The sequence below is a fragment of the Schistocerca nitens genome, chromosome 4 (assembly GCF_023898315.1).
Source record: "Schistocerca nitens isolate TAMUIC-IGC-003100 chromosome 4, iqSchNite1.1, whole genome shotgun sequence".
NCBI classification, from domain to species: domain Eukaryota; kingdom Metazoa; phylum Arthropoda; class Insecta; order Orthoptera; family Acrididae; genus Schistocerca; species Schistocerca nitens.
This window is the reverse complement of record NC_064617.1, coordinates 209,851,469-209,877,271: the sequence shown is the minus strand read 5'-3', so window position 1 is coordinate 209,877,271 and position 25,803 is coordinate 209,851,469. Positions and strand designations below refer to the sequence as shown.

General features: G+C 37.8%; 1 protein-coding gene across 2 annotated transcripts in view; it reads left to right on the top strand.

Moving 5' to 3' along the window:
- Positions 1–25,803, top strand: part of LOC126253428 (dynactin subunit 1) — a 146,647-nt gene that overhangs the window by 102,182 nt on the left and 18,662 nt on the right. For both annotated transcript variants that reach the window (XM_049954760.1, XM_049954761.1), the window contains exons 15-24: positions 2,723–2,913; positions 3,014–3,151; positions 3,382–3,570; positions 3,788–4,031; positions 14,528–14,727; positions 14,819–14,920; positions 15,266–15,391; positions 16,760–16,934; positions 18,326–18,519; positions 18,643–18,759. In XM_049954760.1, the coding sequence (XP_049810717.1) occupies positions 2,723–2,913; positions 3,014–3,151; positions 3,382–3,570; positions 3,788–4,031; positions 14,528–14,727; positions 14,819–14,920; positions 15,266–15,391; positions 16,760–16,934; positions 18,326–18,519; positions 18,643–18,759 (1,676 nt within the window). The remainder of the gene's footprint in view (positions 1–2,722; positions 2,914–3,013; positions 3,152–3,381; positions 3,571–3,787; positions 4,032–14,527; positions 14,728–14,818; positions 14,921–15,265; positions 15,392–16,759; positions 16,935–18,325; positions 18,520–18,642; positions 18,760–25,803) is intronic.

Sequence of the window (25,803 nt, the reverse complement as noted above, 5' to 3'; positions counted from 1 at the left end):
CACTGAAATCTTTGTGCTGAAACTAGTGCACCATCACTTGCTATTTGGCTGAAACATGCCTGAATTCAGAATGAATTTTGGTGCCCAACCAGCCTTTTCTTCTTAGCACTCTTCGATACACTCCAGAATAACACACTCCATCTCCTTTGCTATTTTTAATTGGAGAATTTTGGTATTCAGCATAATTATTCATGTTTTTGCAGGTTTGCATCAATGATTGTTTTTATTCTTGCTGTGGTTCTGTTGCCTCATTATTGTTCATATTACCAAAATTTTTCACTAAGGATCATTGAATGTTTAATCATGACTTGGCTTGAGTCATTGTTCCATCAGCGTGCCTGTAAACAACAGATAACCATGACAGTAGTTACTTCATTGTTACGTTTTGCAAACAGAGTATCGCCTGTGTAGGCAATATGTTTTGATTTCATATTAAATGAAGCAGCCCACCATTCACATGTATTTCTTGCACATATCAAAATGTAGGCTTTTCAGTTGTCATCTTAAGTCAAGAAGGTGAATGAATATTAACAAGTAAAATACACTGTTGAAAGATAGTTGGTGGACTTTGTCATTTAACCGAACAGTCATCAAACCATCTTGGGTTAGCAAGGAATGCTAATATTTGAGAACGGACATCTTGTCGAACCATAAGGTTAATATGAGGCACTCTTAATTGCAATGTGAGAGTATTCTCTCATTTTTAAATTGATAAATGCTTACAATTCTTGATAGCATTTTGCACAAATTACTCACTTAGGTCCTGCACACTACTTTGTTAAATACTCTGTAGAGAATATCTTGGCAGTATTTCTATCACTGAACTGCCTTTGCATCCAAATGTGCTTCGTCGAGAACCGTCTTTCTGTCTTAACAACTACTCAGTCGACTGACTGCATGTACTAATATTATCATATCAGATTTTAAAAGTTTGATGTCAAGTGCAACTAAGTGTTAATTAAAGGATATGAAATAAACAGTTTTTTTACTCAGGTCTTGTTCTCACAACTTATTTTGGCCCATGTGACATTCACGTGCATGATGATCACGGTTTGAAAAGTGAATAATGCATCATTTAATTGTGGACACAGCAGGATGTGAAAAAGATATTAACACCATGTGTTAAAAAGACACTTGTTGCCATGTAGTTAATGTATTATGGCTGTGAGACTGATGAAGTGGGGGAGTAATGTGGGCAGCTGAATTGTTTTTATTATATCTTAGAATTCATTTAGTGAATAAATATCCTGTTGTTATGCAGAGCAACTTGTGATACCAAGGGATAAATGAAATTACATCCCTTCTCCACATACAAAGTTAGTTATCTTCTTTTGCTGATACACTGAAGAGTATTAAGAAATATGTAACTATTCTTTACACCAAAGCTCTTTAGTTGTATGCTCCCAGCACTCAGAGTTGTAGTTACTAAAAATACACTGATAATCCAAAGCATTATGACCACTGCCCACTGTGAGGTTGGATGCCACCTGCTGACATTTCGGGCATGTGACACACTATGAAAAGTATGTCAGCATAACAGAGATACAGATAAGGGCAAAGATACAGGCTATAAGTAGGGAAATCCACTGAGATAAGCAATTTTGTCAGAGGGCAGATTATTATTACAAAAAGCCTGCGAACAAGCATTTCAAAAATGGCAAAGCTGGTTGAATGTTCACATACTAGTGTTATGAACATCTACGGAAAGGAGTAAGAGTACAGTGAAACTACTACTAGGCGCCAAATGGTTGGGCATCCATGACATTTCACTGGACATGGGGTTTGGAGGCGTGTCTGCTCTGTAAAGTAGGATAGATGGTGATCTGTGGAATCTCTGCCAGAAAAGCACAATGGTGGTGCACGCACAAGTGTTTTGGAGCACAGCGTTCGTTGCACATTGTTGAATATGGAGCTCCAAGCAGACCCCTACATGTTCACATGTTGACCCAACATCGTCAATTAAGGTGCAATGGGCATGGGACCATCAGGATTCAACCGTCAACCAATGGAAATGTGTAGACTCTTCAGATTAATCACATTTTTGCTACAGTAGGTCAATGTTCATCTCCACAAAAGCTGTTATTGAAGTGAACAATGGCTGGAGACACGCAGTGCGCCATGGATGCAGGTTGGAGGGAGAAGTATTATGCTATTGGAGACGTTCTCCTGTGGTTGCATGGGACCTGTGGTAGTAAGAGAAGACAAACTGACAGCCACGAACCACCTGTGCCCTTTTACATTTGTCGTCCTCCCCGACAGTGATGTCATCTTTCAGCAGTATAATTGTCCATGTCTCAGAGTTGCAACTATGCTGCAGTGACTTGAGGAGCATTATAGTGAACACACATTAATATCTCAGCGACGAAATTTGCCTGATGTAAATCGTATGGAACCTATCTGTGTTGCTATCAGGTGCCATAACTGCGTATGCAAATCAGCAGCCCATTATTTACATGAGTTACATGACCTGTGCGTAGACATCTAATGCCACGTACCTCTACAAACCCACTATCAAACTGTCAGGACCATGATATGCAGAATCAATGACGTATTTCTTTCCAAAGATGGACAAACAAGCTATTAAGCAGGTGGTCATAACGTTTTGGCTCATCAGTGTGAATTGCTGTTGACTCCTGTACACACATACTGAAGTAATTAAATCATAGTGTGGAAAGCAGAATAACTGTTGCTTCAAAACATTGATGTGATGTTTTCCCCATAGGTGATCATGATGCAGTTTTAGTGCTACTGCTTGTCCCACGTATGCTTTGGAAGGCAGATATATTACTATCTCAAGTTCGTGACAAATTTCCAAATGTGGAAAAGATTGATCGAGCAGCTATCCTAAAAGGTCACACTGTTGAACAGTTTTCCTTCAAATCAAGATTCAGCCACTTCGTGCATTCACTCCAGGTATTTCTTTCCACATGCAATTACAAAATTCTGTAATTACATTACATTTCCTAAATGTTGAGCACTTTTATTTAAGTTTATGATCTAATAATTTTTGCAGATGATACTTCATCAGTTCACATACAGTCTCAATGCGTGCTCTCCAGAAACATTCCTGAAAGTAGGAACAGCATATCCTGAAATGGCTGCACAAGAAAAAGCAGTAGATGCATTTGTTGATCTCTTACGTCGAGATCAGGTAATGTTGATAAGAGAGAAAAATAGCACTTTAAAGTGTAGTTTCCAGTCTACATACATAATTATGGCAATTCTGCCAGTCATAGTACCATATCATAGTTAGCTTATACTTAATGCATTGCCGACTTGATTACAAAAAAATATTTATTTTGTATTTGTAAATAGTGCTTGGTTTTGGAGTGTGCATGTATGTGCAAGCCCATTAATCTTTGAATGTCTGTTCTTATACAGTTGGATGAAAATGTCATGCTTGATGCTCTTGAGAAATGTGTAACATTCTTCAGCACAATGTTCCCTGTGCTCTTGGGGGATGAGATGAAAAGTAACCAGACAAATCTCCTAGCCGATGCTGGCAAAGCCTTATCAAGTGCCTGTGATGCAATTCTGACAGATGCCACTTCAATAAAAGCTCTTATGGAGGTAAAATGCCCTTAAACTTTCATGTTGGCATTTATCAGTAATATATATTTCTTTTTATCTTATCTTTATTAAGTAGATTGGATCTAGTCAAATGAAATGTTGAGTAATAAGCAGTGTTGATGCAGGTAAGACTGCCAGTATAGGAATTCAGAATAATTCCTTATTTCTTAAATGTTTTTAATTGTTTTTTTATTTTTTATTTTTTTATTTTTTATAGAGTGGACAAGAAACAGGAGAAATGAATCTTTTGTTGCAACACCTGATTTCAACATCTGAGAATGTGCTGCAACTTTTGAAACAGATTAGGCGACGCTTACCACAGGATCATGCTTTGTCAAAACTAGGCTTCTCAGATGAAATTGCTGTTACTCTCATGCACTGTTGTCAGCACGCAACACGTATCTGCAAGGTTTTGCAGCAGGTGCTGAAGGGTGCAATTCAGCAAATAGCCATCAGTGGAGGTAATGCTCTGTTCCAAACTAACATTATACTGCGAGTGTTTCAAAATTTTGATGCATGCTGCAGACATATCAGGAAAGCTTATTTCATAGTTACAATAGTTCACAATGACTATAAACTTCATTAACACTATGTTCAGTGAATGACGACTCAGCTGTCCTGTCAGTTATAATACAACCACTTGTTTGAACATAATCTAAAAAAATATGTAGTATTGAAAAAACTTTCTCTTGCTTATTTATATTTTCTTTACAATATAAGTATGTGACTATAGTAATAAAGTTGATGTTGATACCATAAATTACAATGAAGTGATTTAACTGTGTGAATAGCAGTGTTTTGGCAAGTATTCATTAATAGATTTTTCCCTGAATTAAATGACAGAACTTTGTTATTGATTCACCTGTGGATTCTTGGTGAAACATTGTATATTATATTAATGGAAATGAAACACCTGCCTTATTTCACAAACTTTGTTATTACTGTACGATCTAGGTTTTAGTTTGTAAACCCATTTTTAGTGCATAACTGATCCCAGAGATGAGAACCAAGCAAAGATAAGCATGCCAACTGTTTTAAAATATTGATTCTTGACGTAAACTGCAAAAGTTCCGACAATTTTGACAGAAACTGCACAAGTGGGAACTCTCCCTGCAATATATTCTAGGTTCTCATAACCCTCCTGGCCTCAATCTTAATTAGTCATTGTCCTTAACCATCTAGCTCCTTCCCTGTTCTGATTCCAACATTACATAGCCCTCTATCCCACCATCGTACCCAGTCGTTTACTTCTCTCCTTTCCCATCCCCCCCCCCCCCTCTCCTCCCATCCTCTCTCTCTCCATCTAATCTCCCAATTGCACCAAGCTGCCCTGCACTCTCTCCACCTCGTCCCTGCACACTTTCACTAGCAGCACTTCACTGTCCCCCACCACCATTCTGCTATCCCTCTCCCTCCCCACCCCAGCCTTCTCCTTACCCCCACCCTGCTGCCTCTCTCATCATGCGCAGCTGCTCATAGTCTGGCTTCAGCCGACAGAGACTGTGGTTGTGTGTGTGTGTGTGTGTGTGTGTGTGTGTGTGTGTGTGTGTGTGTGTGTGTGTGTGTGCATGCCTGAGGCCTTGTTGGCTGAAAGTTCATTTTGTGACAGTCTTTTTGTTGGGCCTATCTGTGACCCACCATCTCCGCTGTATGGTGAGTAGCAGCTATCCTTTTCAAAATATTGTTACATTCCATCCTGGATTTTCCATTATTTAAACTATGTTATTTCCTTTTCAGTATATTTATATTGTTCACTGACAGTATTATGAGCATGATAGATTGCTATTCACCCTATACAGATAATACAGAGTCACAGACAGGTGCAACTAAAAGACAGCTAAACATGTGAATGTTGGGCCGAAATGCCTTCTTCGAAACCAGCAAGATGGGAGAAACAATCAGGGTGGTGGAGGTAAGCAGGAGGCTGGTGTGGGAAGGGAGAGGGGTGGCAAGGTAAGAGTGGGGCAGTAAAGCCCTTCTTGTAGTAGCATGCAGGGCCATGGTGGAGACAGGAAAGGGCAGCTAGGTGCAGTTGAGGTTAGGCAAAGGGAGGAGGTGGAGGGGAAAGGGAGCAGTAAGGGAGAGAAGTAGAGGAGTGGAAGGAAAACTGTGGGTTTATTGGGGGAATGGAAGGCTGTGTAGTGCTGGAATAGAAGCAGTGAAAGGGGTAGGTGGGTGAAGGCAGTGACTAACGAAAGTTGAGGCCAGGAGGGTTACAAGAAAGTAGGATCTATTACAGGGAGAATTCACAACTGTGCAGTTCAGAAAAGTTGGTGGTGTAGGTAGGATCCAGATCGTGCAGGCTGTGAAACTGCCATTGAAGTGAAGATTGCTATGTTGGGCAGTGTGCTCAGCAACTGGATGGTCCACCTGTGTATTGGGTACAGTTTCTTAATGGCCATTCATGTAGACAGACAGCTTGTCACTTGTCAGGGCCATGTAGAATGCAGCACAGTTATTGCAGCTTAGTTTGTAGATCACGACTGCTTTCACAGGTAGCCTTGCATTTGATGGGATAGATGATGGTTGTGACTGGACTGTAGTAGGTGGCAGTATCTGTGCCCTTGTGTCGCGTGTTTTACCTGTTTCTTATGATGGGGCCCTGTGGCTTTTTCCTGTGGAAACAGGAATAGTACAGGTAATAGTAACATTTGCATGTGGAAGGAGGGGGCTGGAATCGCTATTTCTATTGTAGAAGAAAGAAAATAAAGAACAAGAATAGGTGTTTTAGGATTGAAGAAATGTAGACGATAAGCCCCTAAAACAGATTTCCGTCCCATGTTTTGGATAAAAGTAAGATATCATTCACGTGAATAATTAATTCTTGTCCAAAGGACAAGTCTCTAAACTGATAAGATTTCACATCAAATGCACATGCAGTGTTTTTTCATGAATAATCTTACCTGCCAGTATCTGTCCATCAGTTCCATTGAGATAAAATACTTCCCTTACTCAAACATGGCTAATGAGTCATCAATACACATAGGTGTTTCTCTCTTCCTGTTTCTGTGTATCAGTTTAACGTCCTTGTATCTCAAAGTGCCTCCCTCCTATTGTTTCCTTAATACTAGTAAAAGTTCATTATATACACTTACACTCCTTTTTATTACCTTATTTTCTACCATTTTATTTATTTCCTCACTTATGACTGGTGTTATACTTATTGGAATTGCAATGGTTTGCAAAAGAATGGTTCATTATCTTTTATCTTGAACTGCAAATGTGTTCACCAATTATTCCTGATTTATCAGAAAATACATCTGTATAATTCAATAAAATCTTATATAAATAGTGTTGTTGTTTTGTTAGTATACTAGATTCCTTGGCTTTGATCCTTATTTGCTCACTGAATTCAAGCTTTACTACTGCTTCCTCTTAATACTTGTGCAGTAGTCATTATTATCTACTAGGCAGTTTACCTTAAATGGTGCTCCATCACTAGTACCTCCATTATTCCAGTGCAATACTCCAGTATCAAAATCTGACTTTATACTTTCTAAACCAATCAGTGCCTAATAACATACGTAAATTTACATTTGGCACTACCAACATGGTCTGCGTAAACTTAAAATTATACATTTCTGTATCTTTTCTCGAATTTGAGTTTCTTTCTTTGCTGTTGTTCCTACAATGTGTACTCCTGTCACAGGTAATATAGGGCAAGCATTCTTATTTTTGATGATCTATAGGAATTCTTGGTACACAAATGAAATTTTGCTTCCCAAATCTATATAAATATCTACCACTTTTTCCCCATGTGTTTGCTATTATATTGGTTTTGTTTGTTTTTCCTCTGCTACTTTATCCTCTTCTCATTTAGGTATAAATTGAATGAAAGAAATTAATCGTTCAGTAAATGGGCCTATGACAGAGTTGTTACCTCCTGGATCCATTTTCAATCACTGTTATAGGATAATTAGTATTATGTGAACTTCATTTAGAACAAGATACGTTGTGCTTTGTTGTATGCTCATTGGAATATTGCTAGATACAAATACTTGTGAGATGTTCTTAACCCTATTACTTTTCTTCTTACAGCATCCATTATTGGTTCTCCTATCTACATAACAGTAGTATATTCTTTCCTCTTACAACACTTTGTTCTATAGTGATACCCTTCAGTGTTCTCTGTATGCTTATTTCCTAGGTTCTGATTGTCTTCAGGATTGAAATCTTCTCTTTCTTTATTTAATGTAACTAAACCACCTGTAATAATTGCTAACTGATCTACACTAGACTGCCCACTGTACAGCATTTCTTTTCGCACAAAATAATCACCTATCAAGAACCTGAACTAAATCTTTTTTATCTAGTGGGTTGACCAAATATTTAGATGTAGTTAGTGCCATTCAATATTAATAATTCTCGTCGTAATTTTTCTTGAGTACTAGCTGACCAATATTTTCTCTTAAATTTTTTCCGGAAATGTTCCCATGATTTAAATTCTTCAGAATGGGCTGTTCCCCATTCTGCAGCATCAACTACTAAATGAGCCAGTGCAAAATTTGTTTTCTTAGAATCCTCCCATTTCTTGGGCATAGATCTAGAAAGTATTCTTAAAAAATACATTGAATGCATTCACCATCAGGCTTAAATTTCGGAAACTTTTGAATTTCCTTCTAACAGCTTAGTAATAACCCAGGGCTAGATACAGCTGTATTATTTCTAAGTTCCTGCATAGTATCTTCTAATTCGTGGCACAATTTCTGAAGTTTACTCTCATGATCAACCGCATTGTCCACAGAATTAATACTAGCACTAGTAGTTGCTACTTTCTCTTGCACCCATAGATGCTTCTCCAAATTAGTTACAGTATTTGGATCATTAGCAATTTCAGTAATTCTTCTGTTTAGTTATGATACTTCTACTCAATTTTGTGTATCGGAGATTTGATTGCTTATACAGGATGAGTCACTAACTTGCCACATACTTTGAAAGTATGATAGTAGCTGAAAAGGTTGTGGGACAGCGGAGGCCATGATGTGAACGTCAGCTTTGTTTTTTTAAATGGGATGCTATAGTGTGGTACTTATTTTCTGATAGCAGCTATCGAGATGAATCCAATGCTGTATAACAGGTAGGGTCTTTGAATATCAACGTAGGTCAGAAAGGTGGCATGAACATTTACAGAAGGTGTTCGAAGTGATGACCATTGGTATCAATGCAGTGCTGCAATCTTCTTATCGTGGATTGAATGGTATTCCTTATCACTTCGTCACTTATTGACATACGTGCTCTGACAATTCTCTCTCGTATATCATGTGAATAGTAAATATTTGCCAAATACGGTGTATCCCTCTAATGTGCCATTGACATGTAAACACCATTTGACGGTTTGGCAATACAATATCAATAGGAACGGTAACACCAGTATCATTGAATCAAGCGAATGTGAATGATGTATCCCTTTGAAGAACAAGTCAATATGCTCCTCATTTATGGAGAATGCCAACGAAATTCAGTGAGAGATAGACTTACATGCTGAAAGATATCCTCAATGTACTCACTCTACACAAATAAGGTTGGGGTCAGTTTCATCGTAAAATTGTAATTGATTGTAATCTGATAACACATTTACAACTAAAGCGGCACATAGCCGAACCTTTACAACTATGAGTTTTAATTCTTTCACGGCCGAAGGCCTCCAGTCAAGAAATCTTAAAAATCAACAAGAAAATTTTCGAGATTTTAAAATAAATTACCATAACCTTTCAAGGGCAGAAGGCTGCAATGTTCAAGCTTGAAATGTAATTTTAAGAATAAGATGGTTCCAAGGCTGAAGGCCCACAATTAATTTTCCAAAATTAAAAAAAAATATAACCATAAGCCCTAAGTTTTAAGTAGCTGAAACCGGACTAAAGGAAAAGACAACACAACGGCAATAACCTTTCAGCAAATATCCACTTGCCGGAATTCAAACTTACTTACATAAAACACAGTAAAACCAAGAATTTTTTTATCGTTGGCTATGATAGATTATAAACAGACAATTAAACACCGATGAGAGAGACAACAGCACTCAGAAGCCTCCAGGGGGTCGGTCTGACCTCGTTCACTTAAGTGAGAAACGTGGTGAGCCCAACTACGCTTGATCCATCGGAACCAAACCAAGGGACAGCCACGGACCGACCGACCGACAAACGACTTACTTGCCACCAATTGGTACATAAGAATTCAAACACACAATGTTATGGGCGTGAATATCCACAATCAATTATGTATATGTATTAAGCTGTCAAAACTAAACACCATGTTGGACAGCGACAACAGGTGAGGAAAGAACACTGCCTGAAATTATGGTAGTGGCCAGGGCAGGTATCCAGAACACTAACGGCCACAAGGCAGAAAATTCTGCTGGTGCACTTGAATTTTAGTCAACCAATATAGTTAGATCCACCGCATGGCGTCTAAATTTTAGCAATAGAAACACTCGGTGTTGCTCACAGGAAAACCTCCCCAACAGCAAACCACTGAAACGAACCACACAACATGAACGGACGTGGCTTGGGTACTTGAATCCACTACTTCAACTTTGACGTCCTGGGTCGGTGAACCACGAAGTTCGTAGTGATCAGACAGCTCCACACACGCTCAGACTCTGCGCAGGGACTGCCAGCAGACCCAGCCGACTGCAATGTGTAGAGTAAACTTCCCTGGTCCACAGCAACCAACTGACTACCCTCAGAATGCCGACAACGTCCTCACGACCCGAACTGGCCTACGACAGACAATGACCAGGAAGTAATAGCAGTCGAGCAAAGATATTACGAGAGGGAATATACGTGCTGCAAACACCACTCATGGTCAGGCAAAGCAGCAACTCACTGACAGTAGTAATTCAAATTAACGTAGTGAGGTGGAAGTACATTAAAAACAGGGTGTAAAATACATGATGGAAGGAACATGAGCCACGCACAGCTCGTGGAGATTCATAAAAGACATTGTTTATAAAGACGTTCCAACTACACCTGAAGAGACAATTGTCAGAGCATGTGCTTCGATAAGTGCCGATGTGGTAAGGAACACCACTCAATCCGTGATAAGATGATTACAGCACTGCATTGATACTGATGGTCATCACTTCAAACACCTTCTGTAAATGGATGTTCATGACATCTTCGTGACCTTCAAAGACCTTACTGTTAAACATCACATTGGATTCATGTTGAAAGCCACAAACCAACGCCATATTGTGGCCCCCGTTGTCCCCTGCAACTTGTGTCCCACAAACTTTTCAGCTACTATCATACTTTCGGAGTTATTCTAGCTGGCAATAGTTAGTGACTCACCCTGTGATTCTGAAATTAGTTGTATTAAGTTGGGTTAAAAGTTCATAGTGTTTTTGTTTTGCATGTTGGTATTCTGGTTGCCATTGGTTTATTTATTGATTTTAAATTATTATTATTATTATTATTATTATTATTATTATTATTATTATTATATTTTAGTTCACTGCTGCTGTTTCAGTTCACATATTGTCATTTGGAGATAATGAGTGGAGCTGTGAATGCTAAAAAACTGTGTGCCAAGCCGAGAAATCAGATTATTTCCTACATTTTCTTCTGTTGTAGTTCAGTGGAGGGGTGCCAGTAGTGGAGGCAACTAGAAACATTTGCACCCGAATGGGGTAATGCCACTGAACAGAACATGGCAAGAAAATGGTTTTCTCATTTGAAGGAGGCTCGTTTTGATATTAGTGACTCCCCATGTTCAGAAAGGTCTTTGGGGTTTGATGAAGGGCGTTTAAATGCATTAATCCATGATTATCCATATTAGGGTACTCAAGAACTTCAAATGTGGTGAACTGTGATCATTCCACCATCGTACAATGTTTGCATGCAATGGGGAAGGTGCAAAAAATCGGGTGTATGGTACTGCATGTTCTGAACAAAAATCACAAGAATCAGTGGTTAGCCAAATGTGCATCTGTGCTTGCTCATTATCAATTGCCTTATGAACAGTATCAACCATTACTATTCTGTATCATTCCTGGTGATGGAAAAATGGTGTCTTTATGCTAACATCAAGAGAAGATAGGAATGGCTGAGCCCAAACAAAGCAGCAACTCCCTGTACAAAGACCTGCTTGCATCCCAAACAACAACATTATGCTTCTGGCGGAAGACCAATGGTGTGGAGTACTATGAATTGCTTCCCTGAGGTGTAGCCATCACTACCGACATTTATTGTCATATTGTCAACAACTGAGGCATCGTGCAGACACAGTCGATGAACAAGGACCAGGAGGATTGCTTGAAGTGATGCTAGTCTGTGATAATGCCCACCTGCATTCTGCTAGACAGTGAAAAACATTATACAGTAGTTTCGTTGGGAAGTCATTCTGCACCCACCTTATTCAGCTGAACTTGAGCCCTCAGATTTTTCACCTTCTCTGCTCTCTGTTGAATAACCTACAAGGAACTTGCTGTCTGGATTAAAATGAGCCCTGAATGTGGCATGAGGAATTCTTTGCCTCAATATCATATGATTTCTACAGTCACGGAATCGGAAAGTTTCTCCAGTGTTGGCAGACTGTTGTAAATACTGAAGGAGAATCTATTGTTGGCGACTAAAGTCTCTATTATATGTATCTGTTGTGCTTATTAAACTTGTGGGAAAACACTATGAATGTATGCACCAACCCAGTTGTTAGTTGACGCTTCTTGTTCTATCATTTCATTTATATTTTTAAATTGTTCTTCAGTTTCTTCCCTTGCTGAATCACAGTGCTTCTTTATTTCTGTTTTGAACTCCTTAGGTAAATTCACTAAGGTTTCCTCCATTTTAGAAATTTTATTTACTTTAGTAATATATCACCTAATTGTTCCCACTTTTCCCCTAGGGATTGAAGTATCATAATACTATTGTACATTTAATCTAATTTATTACCTTAGCTGTAAGTGTAGTCATATTGTTAGTATTGTCATCACACAATTAGGCACTTCATCTAATTTTTCTGTTACAGTACAGCTATCCATGCTATGGGTTGTGACAAGCATACAGAAAATCTAAAAGTCTACACAGTCTGCAGCATTTTCCATGTTGCATAAACATTTTAGCACCATTACCCAACTATATTTAATAATGCTGTCACAAATCTTTACAAAGTATGATGCACTACACAAAACTGTAGGCAGTACAGGGTACAGCACACCTAATTTGTTGTTCAAATAGCTGCAGGTTGCTGCCAATACAGATATGCAGCTGCTAAGTAGCCATTGCCCCAGTTAACTGCACCACTGCTGAAATGTGTAGCAATGGATTGATGCTGTAGGAAGCTGCAGTTGCACTTGTAGCCTCGAAACCGCACACAGAAATCCTTAATCACATCGACTTGCTGCTTTGTGACTTATGTGCAGAGAAGTTATTGAAATGCATAAACAATCATGGTTCCTGACCAGGTTGCTGTGGTCAACCGATTTCCTTTGTCACATTTTGTGACAATTCAAACTTACTTGATTGGTACGCAATCAAAAAATTCTTTTTGTCTTAAATATTGTAATTACTCGAAGTGACCCAACAGCATGTGCACTTGTATTTCTCCTTCACTTGTTTACTTACTGTACGTTGCTCATGACAACATCATGTTATCTTCTGATACTTTGCAAAAGTTCTTCTTTTTACCATAAAAAGTTACTCATTTTGGGGTGGCAAAATGGAATGGCACCGTCTTGCTTGGACTGCAGTTCCATTAATGAGATTACCTATTCCATGTAGTGATCTGTCACCTTGACATTAATAGAAATGACCATTATCTTGAATATCTTCTTACAGTTGACCTTTTATCAATTCTTGATGCAGTGGTCCTGCTATGCAGGGCCACAAATTGCTCAGGCTCACTTCATTCCACCTACTGCAGGTGGAAGGCTGCAAGGGAGTTCATATTTTGTGTTGACTATCTATGAAATCACATAAACCACATTTTCACTCGTTCTTCTGTATTTTAATATTTCTTGTAAACTTTTTAATGTCAATTAAGCAGAACACTGATTTATAATCTCAACATATCTCATTACAACTCACAAAAACTATGCAAGTGACAAATCAAGAGAGAGATAAGTGAGTGAATAACAGATTTTATAACAAACTTCTTCTGTTCTGGAATGGTCAAAGTTGACAACAAGCAAGCAGAGATACGCATATGATTTTTGGCTTAGAGCTTGTGGAACCCATATACCTGATTTTTGAATGTTCCCTATTGCATGCATATGTTACACTATGGTGGATAGATCACCATTTGTCTCATTTGCCAATTCTCGAGTAATTTGATGTGTAATATTGTGGATTAAAGCATGTAAACAATCTTCATTAAATACTGAAGGTCTTCCTGCATGTGAAAAGTCATTAATGTCAAGACAATCCTCCTTAAAAAGAGGAAACCATTTTTCTGCCGTGCTCTGTCCAGTGCCAGTATCCCCATACAAGCCACAAATGTTTCAGTCTGTCTCTGCTGCTGTCACCCCCCTCTATTGCACTCAAACAGAAGAATATGTCAAAAATGTTCACATTTCTCAAAGTGGCACTCCATTTTCTTGTGTCCATAGCTCCACTCACTATCTCCAAATGATAAAATGACAATATGTAAACTCAAGTAGAAGCAGTGGACTAAAATTAAAAAATGATAAACAATAAACAAACCTATAGCGACTGGAATACCAAAATGCAAAACAAAAACTCTACGAACTTATGCCCCAACCCAATAGAATGCTCATTGTGAAATGAATGTTTTAGATTCGTGGATGATTTATAGCTTTTTAACCAATAATGAAATTTTGTGATGTGCCCCATTTCCACTGAGATAGATTTTATTCACACCTTAGTCTTTTAACTCTGCATCAAAACATTGTCTAGAACCTTTTGAGTTGTACAGTAGTGGGAGAAATACTGCCACATACTGTTTCCATTGTTTTGGTTGTTATGGTGTATTGCTATTTAATTATTCTCTTGTCCTCTTGCAGAACCTGATTCTGGTGTCCCACATGAAAAAATAAGAGAGTTTGCATATGTTGCAATTGATTCCATTTATGAAGATGATCGGGGGCCAATTGAGAGTATGAAGGCATCTATGGGACTAATATCAGGAGAAGTAGCAAAACTGAATAAAGTTCTGCAGGACAATGAGTATGAGCTTGCAGTAAGTTCTGGGGCAGAAGAAAAGGTATATTAAGTACAGTATGACAACTAATGTAAAATTCAAATATTAAATTGATATACCAATTTATAACTGCTTTTTGTGTATTTTATTTTAGCCTGTCCCACCTATTGTACTGAGGGCACAAGCAATAAAAAAAGAACTAGAGGAAACTAAAAATCTCAAGCAAAAACTAGAGGCTAGAGAAGCAGATATAAAAGTATGTAATAGTTTTATTTATCTAGCCGGCCGAAGTGGCCGTGCGGTTAAAGGCGCTGCAGTCTGGAACCGCAGGACCGCTACGGTCGCAGGTTCGAATCCTGCCTCGGGCATGGATGTTTGTGATGTCCTTAGGTTAGTTAGGTTTAACTAGTTCTAAGTTCTAGGGGACTAATGACCTCAGCAGTTGAGTCCCATAGTGCTCAGAGCCATTTTTTTTTTATTTATCTAGGTAGTTTTTTAATCAATGTAGAATTTTCATTACTTGAAATACAATGTCTAAAATATAGTTTATGTCATCCTTCACAAAAAATTGAGCTCTGATAATTCTTACTAATTTGAACAGGAACTGAAGAAAGCACTAAAACTGAAACAAGAGGAATTTAGTGAAATGAGTGTTCGAAAAGAATTTGCAGAGAAGAAATTAGGAAATTCTTCCAAAGAATATGAAATGACAATTGAAAAGCTGCAGGTGAGTGTAATTCTAGACCGTTGTGTCATGTGTCCTGTGTATTGCGGTATTGGCAAAATATTGTTTCTTTGTAACTGACTACTTAATGCTCCAGTAAAGCATTTTTAATAAGTAATTTCCATGAGAGGAAAAAATAGATGGCTAAGAGGATGGAGTCGAAGTATTGAGAGTTGTTCCTAACTATGAAGTCAGTATGGAAATAAATGAGACAGTTATGTGAGCTGTAAAAACTCTGGGCCAAGATATCTATGAAGGGTTTACAAAGTCACCAGATGTTGCTGATGTTTTGGATAATTGAGGTGTTTTAGATGTGAATGCAATTTTACCATACAGTGCTCTGAAAGAGTAATGTATGGTGTTTGGTTAGAAAGAAAAACTTGATACCTGCTTCCATATGATGTGTGCTCCAGTGTAATTACTATGTTATTTTGTTTCATGAAACTCTTCATGTGTTAGAGAAACGCATGTAAAACAGATGGAAGGACTGAATAGGAAAGCAAAATATATCAAATAAATGTCTGTAGTAACAAGACATTCTAGGAGAAGTTCATGAACAAACTGGTTGAGCAAGGATAAGCCCTAAATTTTTAGGTTTAAAAGAAGTAATTAACATTTTTGATAATGCAGTGGTACCTACTGGTACTTGAAAATCTCTGCATAAGGTGTTATTTACAGATATTAGTTCTGACGGGTAGGCAATTTAACAACAACAATGCAAACATTGGCCATCTTGTGTCTGGAGATGATTCAGCGAGCCGTAATTATCAAATGATTGAGATTTGGAACACCGGATGCATGTCTATAGTTACTTTAGTCTGTTAGTCCAAATCTGGATTACTAACACAAGTTTCCCTGGACCCTGGAAACGGTGGAAAATACAAACCATGGACATCCTCATTAAAAACTGGTAGGAGAGAAATGGTTTTAGTGAACATCATTGCACCTGAGGCCAAGATTTTTTTTGTTTTTTGATTAAGGAGGAAAAAATGTTTTCACAAGAATTTATTGCACCGAGTAAACATAGAATAAAGAAGAGTTGTGAATATATGAGATGCCAGGATGACGTGGTAAATATTTGGGCTTACTAAGAGAAAAATTGATGTATTATGCATGGTTCAGTGTTTGTCTTTCAAGTTAGTAGTACATTAGTGTGGGAGAGAGAGAATTACAGCATACACCATAACTAGCATGTTGCCATTAGAGGCCTGATTATCAGCCACCATGTGTTTTGCAAGTGTCCTATAGCAAATTTTTCTTTTTTGTGAAATTTTTCCAAGCAAGCTGTACTCTCATATAGAAGGTATTACTATACTTTAAAATTTTGTATTTTACCAGTTATATTAATAGCAATGATTAACTTTTCCACAGAGAAAATTAGATGATTTTCAACAACTTCTGAAACGAAAGGAGAAGGAACATGAAGCATCAATGGACCATTTACAAGCAGATATAGATTCACTAGAGACTGAACGGCGTGAATTAAAAGACAAATTGAAGAGCTTGAACAAGAAAGCTATTAATGAGGGATTTCCAAGGAAAACAGGTTCGATCTATTATCACTGTTAATATTGTAATATTGTATCTCAATTCCTCTTTTGTTGCTTGCTAATTCTAGGTTACGTACTTATGTTTAGCGAGATTATTGAGCACTGATAGTTGTTTATGAAAATGTTCCTAACACATGACGATTCATTATCCTTTCCTGGAAGCAGCTATTGCATTGGGTGTCACATATGCAGCAGCAGCTATGATACATGAAATAGCATTATCAGTTTGGTAATCATTCTACTGTTTTCTTTGTTGCTATCATTTCATTGTTGGTAATTTTTTATCCTAACCTACTATCTTTCACTTGTCTTACACTTATGGATGAATTCTGTATCTAATCACTGTTGAATCTCATTCCCACCTTTCTTTTCTGTCTCTTATTAGATGAAATAACCATTGTTTTTTAGGATATTGTTTGTGGGACTTCCTATTGTATTCTCTGCTGCCAATTTAGTCAACAAAATCTTTTCCTATATACATCTGAATTTAATTTAATTAAAAAATATACCCAGTTGAAAAATGAAGCTTTAGATAAGTGTCATGTCGGAAGATGGAATGCCATGCCATGAATAGCTCTGGACAGTAATAAATGCTCTTCTCCAGCCCGCTACACAGCTGTACTTCAGTGGTAATGTTATTTTATTCAATGTTACTCACACTAACACTTTATAAGGCAACGTAGAAGGTGCAGCACCCCCCCCTCTCCCTCCCCCCTCCTCTCTCTAGCCCCCATCGAGACAGCAGTGATGTAGCGTTTTTAAATGTATGTGTTGTACATCATTGTGTACAAATTGGATCTTCAAAATAACTTCATAGAGTTGCAACAGTTTTATATTCTTAAGCTCATATGATATATCATAAATGTTCAACAAGTTTTATACTGTTTAGTAATAATGCATAGATTTCGTTGGAATAGAATCAGCACTTAAATGGTTCCTCAGCCATGTAATATAACAGAGCTTAAATTCTTGTGCTTAGCTACGTGGATAAGCTCAGAAAGCTTTTGATGCTTCAGCCTTTCGGAAAAAAAAGACCAAAATTATCTATTCATATTTTCCATGAGAAGCGTGGCTAGGATCGGAAATTAGCAGTAAAAGAGCTGCAATATAAAATGCTCAGTCCAAAGATAGTAAAGTTGGTGCTCTGAGTTACTTGTAAGTAATTGAATGTGTTAAATGCAATGCAGGGTAGAATTTTACATGTTTTAAGAATGACTGACTGTGAAGTTTTTGTTTTGAATTTCACTTAAGTTGGACTATTAATTAGTTGTTACTGCTCAGTCTGTGAAGACTGCAAAGTTAATAGGTTGTTGAATTTGTAAGGTTCTATCTGACTCACAGTCTTTATTTGTGTGCATTAATTCTAGTTGTGTTATATGACTTACAGCAGTTGCAACTCAAGAACACTCACTCATGGGTCCTATTAGCATCATATCAAGTGCTGGAGCTGGTGGGAACGAGTTACTTCTTCAGGAACAGATTCAGAGTCTTCGCCGTGCCTTGTCAGTTGCCTTAGAAGAGAAGTGGAAGCTAGAAGCAGCCATTAAATATAAGCGCTTTTTGGACATGAAGCCTCTCAAGGTTCTGATTTATTCAAGTTTTATACTTCCATGAGTTTTCTTGGTTTTGGAGTACAGCTGTAGATATAGATATCTGTTACAAGCTACTTTCGTTATATGATAATTGAATGTTTTCTTTTTGTAGGTGCCTAAGAGGGTAACAACAGCTAGCCTTATGGACAAGGTGAGAGAGAAAGAAGCAGATAATTGGTCACTGAAGACAGCAGAATCAATACTTAAAAAGGCAGTTGAGCTGCAAAAGGTAATAGTGACAATTTTGTTAAATTGATTATTCAAAGGTGGCAACAAATGGGTTCCACATTTACAACATTACTGTAACAGTTATTCATCATTTACTTCATCATTGTGTCTCAATTTTTCCAGAGCTGTACTGTAAATGTCAATAAGGTAAAGGTGCCCTGAACTTGAAGATTGGTTTGAATACCACAGTGCTTTAGTAGGCATGGCGGGAAGTAGTGTGCTCTTGCTGCCTTCCAGACTTTCAGCAGTTCTACCCCATCACTACATTTTGTCATAAACTCCAAACCATCATGGAGCTTGACATTATTTCCAGAAGCAATGACAGAAAAAAATCACTGCACTAAGTGTTTGGTGAACCCTGGACTTTGGGATTTGTTGTCTGCCAGAAATGTTATCTGACCAGTTCAGTGATATCACTACTAATGCACTCTATTAGCCACTGAAAATTGCTGAGCGAATTAGAAGTATAGGTTTGTAAACCAAAGTTCTGCTTTCATTATAGAATACCATAAAGAGTACATTCCTGGTTGGAGAGCAAGGAATGAGAAATTTTTAAGGGAATGTGAGGAACATCCTAACTCTTGACAGTGCAACAGATTTTTCCAGTCATTGGACGAGTGTCAAACACAGATCTAGCATGGAATGGTATAATCCTTAGATTATACCCACCCTAGAAGGAAAGCCTTGTCTATCGTTAGGAAACTAGAGTTACCAAATCCTGCAACCAAAACCCAAAAACTCGATTAATTTGAATGACTTTGCTAAATACGTAGTATCAGTTTCCAGGAATGCAAAGAACCCGCAAACCAAAAGCGATATCAAATTACAATTGAGTATCAAGACAACAGGTGCCCATCATAGTTCTACATATATATCTGCATCTATATCTATACTCTGCAAACCACTGTGAGTGTACATTCCAGTGTATCAGTTAGTAGGGTTTCTTCCTGGTCCATTCACATAGGATGTGATCAAACAATAGATACAGACATTCCCACCTGATAAGATAGTAGGTCTGTGTCTGCTATGGGAAATCATAGAGCGCTGTGCATGGTACTTTGGTGAGTGAAATCTGAGATTGAGTTGTAAAATGCATATCTCCCCAATAACAGCAAAGCAGGAGATAGAGGGAAGTAGTGCCAGCTACATAAAGAAACAAAAGTTGCCTACAGAAACAAGAGTGGTAATCCACTTTGCTGAAATAGTAGTTCAGCTCTAATAGAATAAATAAATAAACCAGAATGCAGCTTATCTAGATTCAGTAAATGCAGAGATACTGCTAATACTGAGCAAGTAGCGTTCCTTATTTATGGTGGTGCTAAATGAACGCCCACTGCGAGGCAACAGCAGAGGTAGTTACCCTCAAAGCAGAAGACAGAGATCACCAAGGAAACACACTCTTAAAGACTGATTTGTTTCTTCAATGCTTCAAAGAGAATAAGAGAGAGAAACTACTGTTTAGTAAGCTGAAATAAGATAGTAACTTAGCCAGTGTGAATTACTCTAAGCCTGGATTCAGGAAAGGGGAATCCACAGGTGATATTGCAAATAAAGTTTGAAAAATTGTTAACGCATTAGAGGAGAACAATACATTTGGCATTACAATAAATATTGGCTGAGCTTTTGACCAGCTATGGTGGCCTGTTTCATGACTGAGACAAATAAGATGCCCAAGAAACCCGTAGTTAAGTCTCTAAGAATAATGTAGAGAAAGGAAGACAATTGATTTGTCAGGAAACAGTGATAAAACAACGTAACTACAGTTCTGAGAAGCCCTCCTGGAATGTCTCATACAGAAAATAGGTGAACTACCCTAATCAAAAGGAAACATGCAGCAGTAATTTGATGATAATAGTAACAGACCTTGCAGACATCAGGGTTAAGAAAAGAAATATATAATAACTACAAAGAAAACATTATGTTTGGTGCTTAAGGGGGAAATTGTCATGGACAAGAAATCCGCTATAAGGAAAAATGAGAATACGACCAAGAGACGGCAAGTAACAAGATACTTTAGGTTGTATATTGAAAAGAAGTAAAATTTTCATGAACATATTGAAATTATCTACCAGTGAGCTTTTAGTCTCATGAACAAAATTGCAGTGAATAGTCAAAATAAGTTCCCCCTACTTCTAGGTACCATCATATTGTATAACAATGTTATATTTGCCTCCATAATACATTACACAGAAAGTGTGTGAATACGTGGGGCAAGACAGGTTAAAACTAAACAAGCCATTCACAGAGTTGGAGGGGAGCATACTACTGAGAGCACGTCTGCAGAAGATCTTCTCACAACATAAGCAAATTATCCTTAAGACCTGATAATTAGAAAGAAGAGAACTAAATACTAGTTACGAAATAAAGACATAAAAAAATGTGGTACAGGTGTTAGAGGAAAGAACAAACTCTAAAGAAGAAAACATTATCTGCACAATGCAAGAATGGCAGGACAACTGGACAGGAGGTACAAAAGGACAATGTGTTAAGGAATTTTTTCCCACTGTGAAGGAAAAACTTCAAATAAGATGTAGAGGTGTTCTGAAAATTAATGCCTTCAAATTTTTAATATGAAAACTCATAAAGCTTTTTAAATAAAAGAAGTGTTACTAATTTGCTAATGCAGTGCCTGTGTTTTTAACAACATTCTACATCTTTATTCTCCATACTAACATATTTATTCCTTAACTTTGTCACCCTGGCAGTGAACACATTTTTTCCAACGAGAGACTGGTTTGTTGATACCATCTCTGTAGAGTGTTTAACTTTGTTGATGGAGCCACTTCAGGCCTGCTTGCGCTGTTTCATCAGTATCAAAGTGAAGTCCTCAAAGGTGTTCTTGAAATTTTGGAGCAGATTGAAGATTGGATGACGTTAGGTTGGAACTGTATGGAGGGTGATCAATGACAGTGCACCCAAGATGTTGGATTGTTGTCAATGTTGCAGCATGTGCAGTCTGGCATTGTCATGCTGAAGGAGAGAGTGCTCCACCTGTGGACAAACCTTGAAATTCAAAATGTGATTACAACATGCTGTTACTCACATGCTGCCATAGTTATGTTAAGCACTGGCATGTTAAATGCTATAATCCACATCCCTCTAGTGGCAGAGGGTTGCAAATATGTAGACATGAAGAACAAATATGCAGAATGTCAATAACCTTTGTTTTATTAAAAAAGCTTTAAGAGCTTCACATAAAAAATTTGGGGGCAGTACTATTCTGCATTCCATCGTGTGTTCTAGCCTTGAGGGATATGATCACTTTTATTATTATTATTATTATTATTATTATTTCCCAGTCAGCTTCATCCAATTCATTTGAACAGAATAGTTTGGCAGCCTACTGGTATCTGTGATTCTGCAGAAATTGGAATGCCAGACCACATTGTTCATTGCTGTATTCACTTCAGACATATTACATATTTTGAAGAGCTGAAATATGGAATGGAACAGTATACATCGTACGTACAGGAGAAATCACTGTAGCACGAGTTAAATAAAAAAGTAGCAGAGAAGATATCCACAAGAGAACTGGAGATTCCCTACAAAGAAAAAAATGAGAATTAGTGAATCACCATAAAGAATTATATAAACAAGCATAAGTAAAGATTGCGTAACAGACATGCATTGATTTACATTTGGGTGAGTGATAGACATTGAGAAGTACCAGGATTTACATCTTCTGTGGATTCCCAAGTCTTTCTCTTGACATGCCAACCAAAGGACACAAGAAGAAGACTGGTTACTCACTGTTCATTCTTCCTGCAGTTATACAGGCAGCTTCAGTGCCATAAACTGTAAAATAAGTGTAAAATATTGCAGATCAGTCAATAATTTTGAAGGAAGCATTGAACTTAGGAGATTTGGAGGCTACAGCCTAGTTAAGGTCTGCCAGATACCAGGAGCACTAGGCCAGTGCGACAGTGCACAAATGTGGTAGTATCTATTTTGAAATACATTGCAGCTTAAAATTTGGAATTTATGAGGGACATACTGATGGGAGCGAAGCTGTGTGGGTGGGTCGTGAGTCGTGCTTGAATAGTAGACCACTTGATCGTGAAAGACAAAGGTCTCATATTAAAGTCTCAGTCCGGCAATCCGTTTTACGTGTTTATATCAAACTGTTGTTTTGCAGAAAAAATTCTGTGAGATAGAAGATGGTTACTTACATTATTCTTTATTGCAGAGATAATGTTGTTAGACCTGTGATGTGATAGGTGTTAATTTGTAGATACACAAACAGAAGCATATGCAAACAGACTTCGTAAACTTGTAACCAGTTATGTAAGATTTTTACTACCAAAGAGTGAAAGAACTGTTGCCTATTAAAATAGGAATGATGTCGCAATTGGAGAGGTTGGGGGATTTGAATTCATGTTGACAATAGATAAGTAATAAGCATACATATCATTTGTTTGTAAGTCATTAGCATCAATTATTACATATCTAAGAATAACCTTGTAACAGCAGTTCAGCTTGGGTTACATATAAAAAGGCTTATATACTGAGTATCAAGTACATGAAATCAAAAATTGTGTGTTCTTATGACACATATGGATGAATTGTGCAAACATGCCCATATCAGATACAATGAGGAGAATAGTGGGACAGATTACAACGGATCCACAACCAACAGCTTAACTCGTAATCATACGTAAACTCGCATCACGAAATTCTAAACAAAAATAATTACTTAAAAGTACCAGAAGTAGAGCTCGGCCAGGCATACTCTTTGAGGCAATGTGTGTAAAGGTGCTAGACATCCAGATAGATAATAAACTGAGGGTCATCCTCACATGATCAAGTTAACCAAAAAGCTCAGTTCTGCCTGTTTTCCACATCACATAAAGCTTTCCCATTGTGTTGACAGGATTGTTAGCATACTTTCACTCAGTGTTGTCATTTGACGTAATCTTCCAGGTCAGTGCAACTAGAGTGAAAAAAGTATTTATTCTACAGAAGCAAGCAGTAAGTATAATGTGCAGAGTTGATGACCAGACATGTTGCAGAACCCACTTTGGGAGCCTGGAGATTCTTACATTTACATGCTAATATGTATATCCCCTAATGGTATTTGTGGTTAATAGCAAGAATGAAATGAAAATGAACACTGCACTTCACAACTACAATACAAGAAGTAAAAATAATTTACATGCCCCACAAGTCTAAAACTTTTCCAGGCCAGATTAAAAAAAAAAAGAGAAAAGTTTAAGGTGGTGATTTTAATGGTCGATGTGTTATACCTAGTTCCCCCCTCCCCTCCTCTCTCCCCCCTGCCCTATGCTTGAGTACAACACACACAACACACGTACAACCATGTGAACCTGTCAGAAAAATCTCTCTTTGGAATCGTGTTGACCCTACATGTCATATTCATACTTTCTTTGGGCTTGACAAACCATTCTGCACTTTGTCATTTTGTGGTAGGTTCATGTAGATAAGACCAAGTCTTGTTACCAACATGTCTTTTTCCAGAAGAGTATTGTCTGTGTGTTATTTTTGTCTGGGGTTGAGGTCTGCAGGGCTAACTCTGCACATACCTCTTTCTTCCTCAAAACATTCTGGAGAGTGTCTTGAACATCTGAGGTGTTGCTCCATTGTGATTTGTGTCACAAAACTGAATACTGTGCTTACACGATCACTGCATACTACTACCTGCTGGTAGAATGCACATCTGTTGTTTACATATATGAAGATGGTATCTGTTCTTTCAGACATATCTGAAAGAACAGATACCCTTGGCGGTTTTGCAGCTCTCGAAGAATGTGGGTCTCACGGGGAGCGTGCCAGAGATAAGTTCCCGCAGTCGCGCTATCCTCTGTGTCCTCGGTGGCTCAGACGGATAGTGTCCCCCATGTAAGCAGGAGATCCCGGGTTCGAGTCCTGATTGGGGCACACATTTTCAACTGTCCCCATTGATATTTATCAGTGCCTGTAAGCAGCTAAAGGTCTGGTTTTCATTGTAGTTTTATTCTGTTGTTTACAGTTGTAGTTCAAGCTATCACTGTAGTTATTGCACTGACATTGCTTATATGCTAGGAATAACACCAGTCCCAGAAGTTTGTTAATGAATCATTTATAAACAATGACTCTGAATGTAATTTTATCCTTTGATGCAAAAGTCAGTAATAGGTTACTGGTACACATCACGCAACAAATTGATAACTCCAACAGATTCGAAAACGAAGTAAAGGATTAGCTCTTTAGCCACTTGTACAACTTATCAGAAGATTTGGACTTGGGAATATAAATTTTATGTTACTATAAAGTGTATACTAATCAGATCTTGGCTTTGCCAGTATATAGATAGCTGGTAGTGGTGTGTGTAATGTTAGATAAATGTTTTTTGAGTATTAGATTAAAAAAAACTGCATCTAAGTAGTATAAGAGCAGTGGCTTTTTTTCAGAGTAGCTGTTTTTCTCGTAATGTATCCAAAGTAATGTGGAAGAAATTCCTACATTTGTCAGTGCAAGTAGATTAGCACTAGCTTTAATTTATTGTAAATGTATTTTACAGGAGCAGCCTGCAGTGGCTCATTCTACATGTTAATGTACGACTTGACTTTTTTCCATACCCCTCCAGATTCTTCTTCATTATGGAATTTACATTACATGATGTGTGAATGATAATCCTGACTGAACGTTTTATATTGCCTTGCTTTCTGCAGTAACCACTAATTCTGTGCTAAACAGTAATTATAGTGTACTATAATGACCCTGTATTGCATGCAGACCATACCCATTCCTCTTGGCAAGTGACTGTCTTTCGTTAGTATAGATCTGTGCAGATAAAAATACATTAAAACTTGATAAAGTGGAAAGTGGATAATTTGGAAACTGCCCAAACTGTACACGTATTTCAGTCCCAACGCATTCAATGCAATTGTAAATGCCAACTTTTTGCGTAAGGTGGAACATGCCTAACAGAAGAGGATTGCAAATTTTAAGATTCAATTCATAATTCATTGTGTAATGTGGGAAAGAGCTTACACAGTACTGCTGCATTGCCGTAGTAAATTATTCATAACTCTAAAAGACTTTACAG